The 16,180-nt window shown below is 43.0% G+C and overlaps 1 protein-coding gene across 1 annotated transcript in view; it reads left to right on the forward strand.

Moving 5' to 3' along the window:
- The window catches only part of SLC37A1 (solute carrier family 37 member 1), a 62,455-nt gene that overhangs the window by 18,350 nt on the left and 27,925 nt on the right, over positions 1 to 16,180 (forward strand). The window contains exons 8-9 of the mRNA XM_065423225.1: positions 1,804 to 1,841; positions 6,367 to 6,450. Coding sequence (XP_065279297.1) covers positions 1,804 to 1,841; positions 6,367 to 6,450 — 122 coding nt within the window. The remainder of the gene's footprint in view (positions 1 to 1,803; positions 1,842 to 6,366; positions 6,451 to 16,180) is intronic.

Below are 16,180 nucleotides of genomic sequence, written 5' to 3' on the forward strand. Positions count from 1 at the left end.
TCAGAAGGTCAAGATGTGACATCCTAAGGGGGCAGTTGCAAAGTCCTAGTCTGATCCCCTGCCAGCAGCTCTCTCATTTATAGCTCAAGGGTCTCCACTAATCACAACTCTGGCCTGGGGAGAAAGGCAAGCTCTCAGGTAACTGGTTTTTAACCCATTTAGAGCTTTACAGCTTTAACACCAAGTCCTTGAATTCCACTCTGAAATTTACTGGGAACTAGTACAAATCATGGAGCACGGGTGTAATGTGCTCCTGATCAGGACCTCTACTTAAGCTGGCCATGGCATCCTGCACTAGTTATTGTTTCTGAGTGGTCTTAAGGTAGAGCACCATGTGGAGTGATTGCAGCAACATGATCTTAAGGCAGCAAAGGTATGATATATCCTACCAGAATGTATTTGTCCTACTTCACCCCAGACCATATCCTCTTGAACTTGTATCTTCACTTGACTTCAGTGAGTCTACTTGTGAGGCAAGGGTCAGACTCCACATATGGATGGGGGAATCAGGGTATTCCTACTCTGATAACATATGACATCTTCACTTGACTTCATATGCATTGTGTCTGACTGAAAATAACTTAACTGTGCTCTTTGTCTGTGGGCTGAATATTAAAGAAAAGAAACAAATATTATATATGTAGGTCAAAATGAATGTGGTTTTTTTTTTTTCATTTGGGGCTAGACCAGGGGTGGGCAACTTTTTGGCCCGAGGGCCACATCAGGTTTGCGCAACTATATGGAGGGCCGGGTAGGGAAGGCTGCACCTCCCCATACAGCCTGGCCCCCGCCCCCATCCACTCCCTCCCACTTCCTGCCCCCTGACTGCCCCCCTCAGAACTCCCGACCCATCCAACCCACCCTGCTCCTTGTCCCCTGACTGCCCTCTCCTGGGACCCCCGCCCCCTATGCAACCCCCCTGTCCCCTGACTGCCCCGACCCCTATCCACACCCCTGCCCCCTGACAGCCCCCCCGGGACTCCCACCCCCTATCCAACCGCCCTCTGCTCCTCGTCCCCTGACCACCCCCTCCCGGGAACCCCAGACCCTAACTGCTCCCTGGGATCCCACCCCCTTATCCAACCCCCCCTCTGCTCCCTGTCCCCTGACAGGCCCCCCGGGACTCCCACTCCCAACCCTCCCTGTTCCCCATCCCCTGACTGCCCCCCCAGAACCTCCGCCCCATCCAACCATCCCCTCCTCCCTGACTGCACCTCAGAACCCCCCTCTCTCTTACCCAACCCCCCCCCCCGCTCCCCGCCCCCCCGGCCAGAGCCAGCTACGCTCCCCACGCTGCCCAGCGGGAGCGGCAGGCCAGAGGGCGGCCGGCGTGGCTGCGGTGGAAGGGGGACAGTGGGGGAGGGGCTGGGGACTAGGCTCCCCAGCCAGAGGCTCAGGGGCTGGGCAGAACGGTCCTGCGGGCCATAGTTTGCCCATGTCTGGGCTAGACTATACCAGAAAGTTTTACTGCTTTAATTATGGTCTAAAGCAGCAAGAATGTGCACCTGTGCTCATGCATGCAGCGTGGAGGCAATTATATCAGTATAGAAGTGCTTATATAAAAGTAGCTTATGCCGGCTCAGGGAGCAAAATAAACTCTACCAATATAAGGCATCTGTATACCAGTATACTGCATCTGTGCTATACCAGTATAACTGCGTCAGTAAAAAAAATCATACCCTTATCAGGCATAGTTATACCGTTATAGCAACTTTTCTAAGTGCAGACCAGGCATTAATATCAGCAGGGTTTTAGGAGAATGATTCCTTATGTTTGATTAACTGGTGTTTTGTTGTATTTCAGACCCTAAAGATTTAAGTTACTCTTGCAAACCATCCAGTGTAAGTGAACATTATTGTAATATTCATTGTTATATTTTATGTTACTTTTATTTTTTTTTAATGGATAAATAGGACATCATTTGGTAGTTATAGTATGAGACTAGCCTTCTGGTATACATTTGAACAACGAGGGGCTGTAATACCTGTCAGGGAAATGAATTAAGATTGGTGGTAGGGCTTGTGATAATGTAGTGTGTTGGTTTTGTAGTGGAATTCAAGTATTATTCATGCGGTTTGCTGCAGAGGGAGGAGTGGGAATAAAAATTGGAGTTTTGAGGGGGGTTGATTTTTTTAAAATTTAAAATTGATTTTTTTATTTTGTTTAAATTAGCATAAGGAACAGTGTGAGGGGGAAGATCTCCACAACGGGATCCTTATGTAGATGTATTTTCTCCTGTCCCCAGATTTCACTGGGGAAAGGAATGATTTGGGTCTATATCATTTGCCTTAATGATATCCTTTGGCAGTAAGTCCCAAAGATGAATTGTACATTGAAAGAAAATGTCCTGTGTCTGTTTTGAATATATTGACTTTCTTAATTTTGCATGCAGTCTTGTTCTTCTATGGTAATTTAGGGTAGATTGGCCTTCTCTGTAGCATGTATTATTTCTTGTACTGCTTTCTCTTATCCTCTTACTATTCTCCTCTCTAAAGGACATAATCTTTAATATTTTCAATCTCTCCTGATATAAAGTTTCTGATCATTTTAATTGCCATTCTCTCAAGCACATGTTTTTGGCTTTATCACATATTTTGGTCACCTCATTTCAGAAAATACTGTACTGTCTATATTTTCCATTTAATTCTTTCACATTTTTTAAATACAAGCAAATCTCTTACTGGATTGAAGTTACATGACTCATAGACACTTTGAGCTGGAAGATATTTTTCTTAAGTATTTATTTGCTACCTATTGAGAAACATCCTGGTGAATGTTTCAATCACTTCATACAGTTACTGGAAAGAAAGATAGATCTCAGAATTTGCCACTAAGCTTTGCTGAGGTAAATGTATTCCATTCACTTCAATGCGCTGTTACTGGAAAGCATTGTTAAAGAGCTCTGCACAGCATATTGCTTTTCTGCCTTACCAAAAGCTGACATGAAAGAAAAAAATGACTTTCAGCTGTATCTGTCTTGATGCTGTTGAACCAAAAAAAAAAAGGCAATTGAGGATTTGTTTTCTTGCAGCCACCCCCCCAAAAAACAAGAGGTCGTTGACTTCTCATGAACATCAGCAAGATAATTGCCCCACACCCAGCCTCATTGTCTGATGCATTTGACCTACTGTTTCCATGGAAACCTTGCTCTCTGGAGCATAAAGCATCACTCCCTCCCACAGATTCTTATTTGCAATCCCATAGGAGGTTTTAAAGACATTTCTCTCCTAGACTTCACTCAGAAATAGCTCCAGAATGCAAAACTTGCCAAGAGTTCAGTAAATCCTAGGAAGTCACATGATGTTTGAATGTGGGAATACCTCAAATTTAAAATTTGAGGTCCGAAAAGTACAGAGTACCTTCAACTCCTGTTAACTTCAGTGCACTCTCCTTCTGTATTCACCACAGGATTAATTTGTAGAAGTTAAACCAATTAATAGAATATTGATTAACAAATCTGGTTGCTGAAGTGTAGCTGAATGACAACTGAAAGGATACAGCTACGGTATTAGCACAATAAACAGACAGTGCCATCACTTGAAACAAAAACCTTGGCCCTGCTAGACTAGCTGCAGAATTTTGCAGGAAGGCATAAAATTCTAGCTGCCACTTTGTTTTCAGTCCTTCTGAGAAGCAAATTCCCATGTGGCATGGGTCCCCTTGAAAATTTCTAAAACATTTTTGTAAATAATAATTCAAGAGTATATTTGAATCTAAGCAGAGCAGAGACAATCTTCTAATTGCAGATGAAGCAATACAAACTTGAAAAGTTACCATGAGGTGTAGTTCCTCATAGAGAGTAAATCTAAAGCACCATCTGTGAGCTGGTCTGGTGATTTTTTTCATGTCCCCCATAATTTGAAGCATCACAGGGAGCCCAGGTCCCTCCATACTTTTAAGTGACTACACTGTAAGTTACAAGCTATTCAAATATTGATCGTTTTTCCTCCCAAGTCAGTGGCAGAGACTGGAACAGAACCTAAAACACCTAACTCCGACTTTCTCCACAGATTTCTCAGGATACCCATTGTCACTTGTATCTGGCTTTGCTGTGTTAAAAAAGGAGTTCTAACTGGAAACACACTCATGAAGATAATTTCATTTTAAATTAAGTTTTTCAACAATCCCCAAAATAGAAGGTGCACTTAAGTGCTTTGGCCATTTTACCTTGGTTTGTGTACTTGTGAAATGTGTTTCAAAATATTTCAGAGTCTGGTGTAAATGCCAGAAGTGGAGTCTTTGTCTAAGCTTTCCACAGAGATCTACTCTCCACAAATGCTGTAATTCAAGCAGTCTATGCAATCTGCAATAAAGGAATTTGATAAATGACAGTAGAGGGCAGCTTTAGTGGCATTTGTAATAGGGAAAGAAATGTAAAAATTATGTGAAGATTTGGTATCTTCTTTTTCATTGCTTCTAATCTAATCTCTCGTTCACTGCTCTTGCAATCCTGCAGCTTGTAGTCCCAGCTGATCAATACGTATGAACACGTTGAAATTCTTTTGTTCTAAGAACTCTTTTAACAGGGCTTTTCCTTTCTGTGGAAATATCAGTTCTTTTAAAAATTCTTGTGGTAAAGTTCTTCCATATCTGGAAGACTCCATACTTTTCAACTTCTTACTTCTCTCCAGAAGATAAAGTGTAAATATTTAATATGTAGCCTCTCAGTCTAGTCCTCATCTCCAGACATTTCCTCTTTATCAGAGTATATTGCATTTAAACAGTGAAATGAAAAAAAAGTCTTTCACTTTTTCTCTTCTTAACCTTTAGATAAAGATACAGCTGGTCTTTCCTCAGATAATAGATTTTCTTTCTGCTAGATCATTGTAATTCACTTCCCAAAACGACTCTTCTTTTCAGTAAGACCATTTCTAGTATGTATTTTGCAGAACCCTTGTTTTTGGACTTTGGCCCATCAAGGATGATTACTTCAATCTTTGACTGCACTTTACCTTTTATGGATTATACATAATTTATCCTCATCTCTCCATAAATTTTCTGTACTGGAGGAATGAACAAGTAAAGAACAACAAAAATATGCATCCATACACTTTATCTGGGGCAAATTTTGTGTATATTTCCTTTTAAATTAAGACTTCAGATATGGACAGGGCATGCTTTTCTGACTATATTTATTTTTTACATAGCATTCAGGATGTACTAAGGCACTTAGTAAAGTTTAGTGCCTCCCTCTTCTCCTCTAATGCAGGGGTCGGCAACGTTTGGCACGCGGCTCGCCAGGGTAAGCACCCTGGCGGGCCGGGCCAGTTTATTTACCTGCTGACGCGGCAGGTTTGGCCGATCGCGGCCCCCACTGACCGCGGTTCGCCGTCCCGGGCCAATGGGGGCGGCGAGAAGCGGCGCGGGCGAGCGATGTGCTGGCCGCGGCTTCCCGCCGCCCCCATTGGCCCGGGACGGCGAACCGCGGCCAGTGGGGGCCGCGATCGGCCGAACCTGCCGCGTCAGCAGGTAAATAAACTGGCCCGGCCCGCCAGGGTGCTTACCCTGGCGAGCCGCGTGCCAAACGTTGCCGACCCCTGCTCTAATGTTATACGCAACTGAACACAGCCCCATGTTCTCTCTACCTGGTGGTGAATATACATTTAAGGTTTACATGTAAGCTACCCAACCCACACACTTCATATCAATGGCAAATCTTTTTAGATAAAGTGTCATATGGTGACATATTTCAAAGAATGCAATTTCAGCATGCACTGATGTGCAACTGTGCATGCAAATGAATGGCTATATTTACAGGAAAGCAACTATTTAGATCTGTTCCAGTTGGGGGCCTGGGGAGCCCACAGAGGATAGATAGGATCAGATCCTCGGGGGGGGGGGGAAGACCCCAAAGACCACAACTATAACTGTGGTGCCCCCTTCCTGGGCTCAGACAGCTAGAATGAATATTTTATATGAGAATGTGAGAAACCTTTATCTTCAATGGGGAGGGAGGAGGAGAGAAATTGTTCCTTAATAGCAGCCTCTGAAATAAATGGATCAGTTTAGGAAGTCTAATTGTGATTAAAGTATTGTTACAAAATGTGGATTTTATAGTGAAAAATGTCGAAGCCATTAAGTAGAATGAGCTCAAAATCTGAATTTCTTGTGCCGCTCCTGTGTACAGCACAATTTGAAATGAGAATATATAAAAGTGCCTTCTCTTTCACATTTTGCAAGATTCACAGAACTCCACCTGAATTTAAAATAACTAGAATGTACAGTCATCAAACCATAAGTTTTTCCATTTGGCTTTGCATCTGAGGTGTGATGAACATAGATCTTTGGTATGTAAAAGTAGGGTCTAACCCTACTTCTAGCATCAGTGACTTCTTTAAGGTAGTGCTTTTTAAAATTCTTTTTCAGAGCTCAAAGTCCTACATGAATGGTACAAATAAATTCAGAGTCCATAAGCCAACCTTAAATCTTAAAGAAACCAACATTCTTCAGGTAAAATGAAATTTCTTAAGTTAAAATTGTATGTAAGATTTTCTAAGCTCAGATATAATCTTTCCAATGAAAATGGCTTTACCCATGAATGTTTCAATCTGCTAAAGATCTTATAGAAAAATATAAATATAAAAATATTTCAACTTACTGTAAACAGTGTTTTAGGGGGAGATTTTTCAAAGACACAAAAGACAGCTAGGTGACTGACTGCCCTTTATGCATATGAAAATCTTCCCCTTAATTTCTTCTGTAGTGTCCCCTTAGTGTTTTTTGCTTTCGGCTGGAGATTTACTGCTTCTTAAAAACAATGACATATTTAACAACTTCTGTGCCCTGTTGTCCTCGCCTACAAAACCAGTTGCATCAGTTCTGTGGTACACTTTGAGTTCTTCAGAATGAAAATTTAATTTTAAAAGAAGGGGAAGAGTAGCGAGAGCAATGTCAGCAAAATTCACAGTAGTGATAAGGGGATGAGCCTAAACAGATAGCCTGGATCAAAAACATCCCCAGATTTGGGAGACCTTCAGATCCCAACATTGTAGTTGTGACCAATCTCTGCAATAATTGCATCCCTGAGTTTCATTTAGGAGAGCAGAGTAATGTGCTGTACACTACAAGGCACAAATAACCAAAACTTAAGTACCTTTCACTCTGCATCCCTTTGTTTACTAAATATACTATGAAGGCCAAGAACATAAGAACAAGGTTCAAAAAAGAGCTAGATAAATTCATGGATAATAGGTCCATCAATGGCTATTAGCCAGGATGGGCAGTGATGGTGTCCCTACCCTCTGTTTGCCAGAAGCTGGGAATGAGCGACAGGGGATGGATCACTTGATGATTACCTGTTCTGTTCATTCCCTTTGGGGCACCTGGCACTGACCACTGTCAGAAGACAGGATACTGGGCTAGATGGACCCTTGGTCTGACCCAGTAGGGCCATTCTTATGTTCTTATGATATATTACAAGGGAATGTATTTGATTATTCACTAATGAGTAGAGGAGAGACCATTTCCCCCACATCATATTAAGGGACAACACAGCTGGTTTTGTTTCTTTGGTGTTATCCGAAGCCCATTAAAGGCTATGTGAGTCTTTCCACTGAGTTCCACGGACTCTGGACCAAGCCCTTACTGATGAGCAGCTATTTTACGTGTTCCTCCTTTCATTCTAAGGCCTGAGTTATGCCTGGTAGGCAGAGCCTGTAATAAGGCTTGATGTGCAGCTGAACCACTCAAGGGGAACAAAATGGCTCCTGGAGCTCCCTGCGGGAGAGGAGTAATTTTCTACACCCTATTACGGTGCCGAATAGACCCCATCACATAGCTAACAAGCTCTCCTGGTTTGCGGGGTGGAGAAACAAAGGCATGATTTCAAGTATCAGAGGGGTAGCCGTGTTAGTCTGTATTCACAAAAACAACAAGGAGTCCGGTGGCACCTTAAAGACTAACAGATTTATTTGGGCATAAGCTTTTGTGGGTAAAAAACCCACTTCTCTTCAAAGGCATGATTCTGCCTTCTCCACTTTTGTCTTGTTGCTGGCAGAGGAAGCAACTTGTTAGCAGCGCCTGCACCCCCCTGAGTGCAGGGACTTCTGATTCTGGAGGTCCATTATGTGGGCCTCCCATGGGAGGCAGAGTCCATGCTCTCTCTCCCTTCTGTGCAGGCATTGGCCACAGTTTAGCCCTCTGATTTTTTTGGGAAATGGTTAGTTATTTGTGTGCATAATATGTAACTTTTTGAGCGGTTGGACTTCAGCATGGAGACTGAACACTCTGGGTTGGGAGGCACCTCTTCCCACCCTCCATGCTGACAACATCTATAGAGAAAAGGAATAGAGTTATTCTCTCTCCCAATTGTACATACTTATTTACTGAACTTTGCAGGCCCTTTGTTTGCAAAAACAATCCTTCTGAAAATGAGAACTGAGTGCAGTCTAAGTATAGTATTCATGATACTGGACAACGTAACATCTCATTTCCTTGGCGAAGTACAGCTCTGAATATCACCTGAGGACCATTTTTTAAAGGTTTTCTACAGGTGGTAGGTGGTTATTTGGTTGCTTGTTTGTCATATAGACTTTTTTTTAAAATGAGAGTAGTCTTCATCTAATTCTCTGTGGGGAGAAACATACAAAAAAAACTAGCCCTGGGTAAATACTGCCAAAAATTCTGAGGCTAGGTCTACACTACCCGCCTGAATCGGCGGGTAGAAATCGACCTCTCGGGGATCGATTTATCGCGTCCCGTTGGGACGCGACAATCGATCCCCGAATCGACGCTCTTACTCCACCAGCGAAGGTGGGAGTAAGCGCCGTCGACGGGAAGCCGCAGAGGTCGATTTTGCCACCGTCCCTACAGCGGGGTAAATCGGCTGCGATACATCGAATTCAGCTACGCTATTCGCGTAGCTGAATTTGCGTATCTTAAATCGACCCCCCCCCGGTAGTGAAGACGTAGCCTGAGATTACTCATTCTTAAACTGCTTCCACTGTGTTTGCTCCCCCCAATGGCCAGTGAGTTTACTTGCAGGAATATTCATGGAAACAGAAAGGATTTTAATCTATTAGAAGTTATTGACAGGAGCAAACTTTACATTTGTAAATGAGTACTGGTATTCACACCAGAAAACAGATTCTGGATTTGTCCCTTCAGAGAAAAGAAATATCTTGTGACCAGAACAAAACAAAAATCTTCGTTTCATTTCAAAATGTTGATGTGAATCTAACCACTTTTGTTTTCACGTCTTCCTGTGGTAAAAATTGAAATTTGTTTCTCAGAATTGATTATTTTCTCCCCCAAAAATTCAGTTTCAATTGCAAAGTCATATTTTTTAGGTAGGAAAACTTTCCACACACCATACTTCAGCCAGTTCTACTTGTCACCTATGTGTTCAATCAAAATTAACCAGACCATTCTGAACTAAGTATATTCACTGTCTACAGTGAACTGTTTGAGTACAACCTGCAGCCCAGATGTTACTTGCCAGTATTATGCTCTGAATAATTTTAAAATAATGGCAAGAGTCTTGAATCTCATAAGCTGTTTTTGGACAATTCATAAACACAAAGAGCTGAAATTTGAAAATAAACTGTTGGCTGTAATTTGCTCTGCCAGCTCTAATCATAATTCTCAGTAATTGGCACTCTTGTTGTCAGTTTGTGCAGAGAGGCTATAGACTGAATGGATAAGGAGACTTTATCCTGAGAGGTGTTCCATCTTGATCATGACAGACGGACCCTGGCTGAGCAGCATTGGGGTGCTTGCTGTCAAATCTGTCAGAGTTAATGTATGTTTTCTTTGCTATCTGTGTTAGTTGTTCATAATGTTGAGAAATAACCAGGCAAAAAATGCTCTCTCTTGGCCTCTGCTCTGTTTTTGAGACCTTGACCTTTCCCCCTCCAGTTGAGGATAACTGTATCTAATCTTGCTCTTGTAAATGTGGAGTTGAATATATTTTTTACGATGGGTACACTATAGCTAAGCTAAGGTTATCATAGTTTTGCTTCTTGCTGCCTGTACAAACAGCAGATGTTCAGTGGTTTTAGAATTAGTCAATTCCTAGCATACTAGATTGGCAGCTCTGACTGATTCTTAGCTGACCACTCTAAACACTATAACAAGAAAAATAATATTCAGTATATGCAACAAATAAAAGCAGAATGTGTTTCTAGATACATTACCTGTCATGTCAGGTTGGCCTCTTAAAATTATACACTATTGAGCAATAATAAATCCTTCCCCAGAGCTCAGGAGTGTACCATATGTCTGTTCACTCTCACTGACAAAGCTGAAAAGTATTATCCCTGCCAAGCTCAAATTGCTTTTTCCTTATCTAGCTCAGTCTAGCACTTAACTCCAAGATATTGATATATATCTCCAACTTGAATTGCTAAGAGAGGTGATATGTGTTGTGTATTGGTAACTTCCACTTCAGAATTATCATCTCTTTGCATTAGTAAGCTTAGAGTCACCTGTCTGAGAAATGAGCAGCATTTACTCAGACAATTCCAATCAGGCTATTGTGCTTACAGGTATCCTGCAGGGTTTACTCTGCCCTTATTCAAGCAAAGCTCCTGTGGAAGTCAATAGGAAGTTTTCCTGAATAATGACTGAAGGGATTTTGACCAATGTTTTTGTTTTGTGTTTGGGATTGATAGCTTGAATTGCAAATGTTAAACTAAAGTATCAATGGTGTTTCAGTTATTCAAAGATTAAAAACTGAAATTAAGTATCTACTGCTAATTTGTTGCCATTTAAAATAAAACAAAAGTATAAATAGGATTATTTCAAAATCACTCAATAGAAAGTGTCATTTTCAAATCTGTTCCATCATTTTTAAGCTGTAACATCTGTTCTCCATGTCAGTTTGTTTAATATTAATCAGACACTTTCCATCTACTGCACAAGTATGGGGGGTGGAATAATGTACCAATTTACCTTTCCAAGCTTAGATTCAAATAAATGTGATAGTATTAAGCTCTTCACCAAGATTTAATATAAATGTGTGATGGTTAGGAGAAGGGTGAACGTACATTAAAATTGTCTTGCAGCTAAAAAAGAGAAGCATTGCTAGGTCATCTTAAAGGGTGACAGTGCCACAGGGTGCAGATGAAATACTGGGTTGCTACAACTACTGAACCTATCATTTTTACAAGCTGGCAAAATAGTTTTGATGGACCTTGACAGCTTTGTATCCAAAATTTCTGCCACCACGCATGGGAGTGAGTGGTGAATCTTGGATTTAGGTTTGAACTTCCTCAAGATTCGGGGGGGAGCACGTGAGAGGTTTTGGTTCAATGTAATCTCTGGATAATTGGCTTCACACACTTAGGCATGGATTCCAGTCCCTACTCATATTGAATAGTACTTTATCCCAACAGCACTGTTGAACAGAGGTGCCAAATCAGATACTTCCAAGGGAGGATGATCAAATTATGGTCCCTTCCCCACTGTCTCCTCCTAAAGGGACCCCAGGTTTCCCTCACCCAGGGAGTGTCCATCTCTCTTACCACATGGTGCTTGAGCCAGTTTGAGTTCTCGGTGGGCTCCCCTGCACTCTGCTGTACAGGAACAGGCTCCTGGTGCGCCAGGTCACCACATCATTTCACCCCGCCGCTCCTCCAAAATTTCAGTGGCGTGGTAACCCTATGCTCCAGGTTGCAACACCATTCACTGAAACGTGGCCTGGCCACCCCTTCATGTGTACAGAGGGGAGGCCAGGTCAGACTTTAGTGGCAATGTGACTACACAGCTGGGGTGTTGGTCCAGACTGCTCTGGCAGCAGCTGTATTTGTTTAGTATGGGACAGCTGCTTAAAGATAATTGGGCCATGGCCCCCCTGCTCCGTGGCCTATGGAACTTTGGGCAAGTGCAAAAAGCATGGGGGGAGGGAGGGATTTGCTCTCACTTCTCCCCACCCCCTGCAATTGGTGTCACTGCTATTGAAGTCAGGTGGAGTAAGGTACTGTTACCGAAATGTCGGGTCCGCCTAGCTGAGAGCCAATAACAGCCAGACAGGGATAAGGAAAAGGTTGCTTTATTCTGCAGAAGAAAGGCGAGCTTTGCACCTTGGTACAAAAACTCTAACTCACACAAAAGCCAAAGATCTTTTATACACTCAAACACAGGCCCTGGTCGTGTTAACATTTGATTGGTGGTTAACAGACCCTGTACTTCTGCTATCTGGTCAGTGAAAACCAGTTTGGGACCAGCTCCAACTACCTCAAGGCCTTGAAAGGGAAGACAGTTGAAAAGTTCAGGCTACTGTGTACTTGAGGTGTCTGCTTCCCCCTAATGGCCGCTGGCTGCCATAACGGCTGCTAGCTGTTAAAGGGGGGGGGGGGGTCGCTGCTGACTGTCACAGTCCCCCCTTCGGGCCTAACAAACCCAAATTGTCAGGCCCGTTGCGCAATTTGCGATCAAGCTGGAGGGAAAGATATCTAGAGCCAAGCGGTTCTGGAGAACCATCTGCCTTAGTATTCTCTGTGCGGTTGCCAAGTCCACCAGGGCATCGGCGGTAGTTTAATTTTCCAGATGTCTCGGTGAGTTTCCCAATTCCACATGCATCCTCTCCATGGACCTGGCGGGATTCGGTATGTGGGAGCCCACACACCCCTAATCGGTCCATATGCTTGGAAGGAGCATTGAGAACATTCGCACTTCCACCCAGAAAGTCTCCAAGTATGTCTCCATGGCCACAGATCAGATGGTACTCCTGATGTGTCTGTAAGGGCAGTGGGCCAAGCCTGAACATGCTAGATCCCACTGCAATGCCTTCCCAGCCTTAGTGATATTCAATACCATTTCTGTCAGCAACTTCTGGGTCATAGAACTAAGGGCGGAGATAACATGTAACTCACCAATTCCAGCCTGTACCTGGGTTAGCTATGCCCCAGAAATAAGGCTAGTGGCCTTTTCTAATTGCCCCAATTTCTCATCATGTTCTTGGTTCTTAAAAATATTCCAAACTGCTGCTGCACTATTGGCCCCATCCCACAGGGATCCGGTCAAGTCACTTTTCTTTCTAGAGGAAATAACCCAAGCCCTCTGTGTGCTAATCTAATGGCAGCCCCCTGTGAGCAATTTGGGTATGTAGAGGTGATCTGGAAACTGGATACGGGTAATGAAAATTTAACAGTCCCTAGTGTAGTGTTAATCACAGTCCATTGATATCCTAATACATTTCTCTTTGGTGTAGTACTATACCACATTCCCAAGCATCGGTCCCATAAGTTTCTTCCTGCCAGTGTATAATTCTTTGTTTCTTCACCAGGGTCAGTTCTTAATATCTCTTGTAGGCAGGAATCCCTGGACTTTGGTGGTTTCAATGGAGCAAGTGTTCCTTCTTCTCTTTTCCTGAAACAGTCATGGTTCAGCATCATACAGGGGAGAGGTTACTAGCACATCACCCTGTAATGGTTTTGCGTCTTCTAAAAAAAATTCAAAGGCACAGTAGGTCTGTCAGTGGACAAGGGAGAGGTTACTAGCACTTCACCTTGTCTTTTTTCCTTTTTCCTGCTGTCCAGAAGGCACAGCAGAGCTAGAAGGAGAAATAGGCTTATCAGTCGGAGAGTCCTCCCGAGGTGGAGGGGTCTTTTTACAGTGAGAAGCATGGGTCCAGGTAGGCAGTCCTTGGCACTTCACAGTGGTGTTGATGGTTAACAGGACTTGGAAAGGGCCTTTCCAGCATGGAGCCAAAGCAGTCTTTCGTTGGTGGATCTTTACATAGACTCAGTCTCCTTGTTTCAATGAACGGCAGGGCTGCTAGGATCTTTGGGTAGCACTTCTTTTATTTGTGAGAAAAGAAACCTAACACACTTCATTAATGCCCGGCAGTGTTTTACAGATCTCATAGTGCTTGGGCACATTCAGGCCTCCCTTTTCTTGGCTGTCAGCCAAGTCTTAGCTGTGGGCAGTGTCCTTGGATGGGGCCAGCATCTTATCTTTGGACTGAGCTTGCTAGCTATTTTTTCTCCCAGTTAACTCATTCTGTTCTTTTTCCTTCTCCCCTTCTTGGGTTCTTTTAACCTACAAAGGAAACTTCCACTCTTCACTCATACACCTTTTCCCAACAATGAACACATACACATTGCCATTATACAGTACATTAGTCTTGTTATTCAATGTATGCCATATACACCCTTCCAGTAAAATAACTTTATTACAGAGCTTTGGAGCAACAAACCAGGACAAGCACACCCACTTTTGAGGAGTCCACTTGGTACAACCTCTGGTGTCCAATAGCTTTCCTCCCTCCCCAGCCCTCTGGCTAGAAATCTGAGGTAGCCAGAAGGATCCCATGGGCAATATGGGAAGTGGGTTAACCTTCCATGTCCTTGCTTCCAAAGACTGTTGGTATGCAAATTTTAACAACAATTTTGGCCACAAGACAAGCACCACAAGACAGGACATAGAACACAAAAATAATTCCTATTGTGCCAGTAAATGCATGGTACGTTGAATGCTATTCAGCTGGCATCCGTTTTCTCTGATGATCTGAAAGACAAAAGAACAGAGGTCTACCCCTTCTGGGCAGTCAGTCATTGCTTAAAATATTTCCTTTATATACACATACTCTTGTTGATTTTAGGCAAAACAGAGGAATTACCCCATATTTCCTTGTATTTGTTTCATAGGCAGCCCAGGTTTCAGTGGCTTCTACCTTATTAGTTAGAAAATTGCATTAATACAGATGCTTTCTGGCTTGCTTCCAGATCCAAAGCTATCCACAGCTTAAAGATTCTTACTTTAAAAGGGACACAATTAACTTTCCCAGACTTTTGATTGCCTTTTACTTCTAACTTCTGCTTTCAAACACACAGTGATCTGAAAAAGACAACACAACCTATATTGGTAGGTTTGCATTTCTTTTACCTCTACTACAATATACTTTGCACATGTTCTGGGGAAATGCACATCCTCTCCACAATTCAATTTCCACAACACTAGCCACATCAATTTTTACACAAGGTGTAACTATTTCTTTTGTGCTTACAAAATCTCCATGCACCCCATGTAAGACAGTTCGACCACATAGAGCCAGAGGCACTGTCCTTCTCTCTCTTTACCAGATCTTTCATCTGCTATTTTGTTACCCAAAAACAAATTCAAATCTTTTATTCTCCTGGCTTTGACTACCCTGCAGCAGCCACAACCTTTGGTCTTTATTTAAAACATTTTAAATCTTGTAAAGCATTAAGTCACCTTAAGGATTAAAGGCTAAATACCATATTAAACAACACTAGTTTCCCGTGCTTGCAAAAGTATTCTCGGTTTTTGCAACTTTAAACAATACCAATTCATCTCAAACTTATAAAACACAGATCCCACAAAAACCAATAATCCATTTGTCCCAGTGCCTGGTTTTCCAGTACCAGGCTCAAGGGAGTTAAGTAAGTCGGAATGTCAAAAGATCCGGATTCGGGCCAATCAGTGCCCAGGGCTGGCCAATCCTGGGTGCAAAGCTGCAACAAGCGTTTCTTCGACATTCTTTTCTGAACACCGGGTAAAGGCCATTTACTTAACATATAATCCAAAGGGCTATCCTTAGAGGGTTTCCTCTGAGACCCACCCATCCCCCTTCTGACACTCAAACTGAGAATTAGACAGAAAGGTGGAGGGAATTACGGTCTAATCCAGAAATCTCTGCTTACCCCGACTGTTACAGGGGACGGGACAGAAGAATCTCAATCCGACCTCAGGGCTTCCTCGCACGCTATGGCTTCCACCCCGAGGAATTACGAACGAGAAGCTCCGTTCCGCCCACACACCTAACACCCAAGCATACAAGACAGAAATTCATTAACCGGTTAACCAGAACAGAACCAGAACCAGAGTCAGATAGTGTTTCCTTATCCTATTAGGGCTCACCTTATCAGAGCACGAACCCCAGGGGCTGCGGTGAAGTGAGGAAAAGGGGCTAAGATCCCGTTGGCGCCGTTCCTAGTTCACCGCAGCCATCCAGAGTCCAATGTCTGAGCTAAGAGGGTCCCATCTGGGTCGCCAGAAACTGTTACCGAAATGTCGGGTCCGCCTAGTTGAGAGCCAGTAACAGCCAGACAGGGATAAGGAAAAGGTTGCTTTATTCTGCAGAAGAAAGGAGAGCTTTGCACCTTGGTACAAAAACTCTAACTTATACAAAAGCCAAAGATCCTTTATACACTCAAACACAGGCCCTGGTCGTGTTAACATTTGATTGGTGGTTAACAGACCCTGTACTTCTGCTATC

Source organism: Emys orbicularis, chromosome 1 (assembly GCF_028017835.1).
Source record: "Emys orbicularis isolate rEmyOrb1 chromosome 1, rEmyOrb1.hap1, whole genome shotgun sequence".
Lineage (NCBI taxonomy): Eukaryota > Metazoa > Chordata > Testudines > Emydidae > Emys > Emys orbicularis.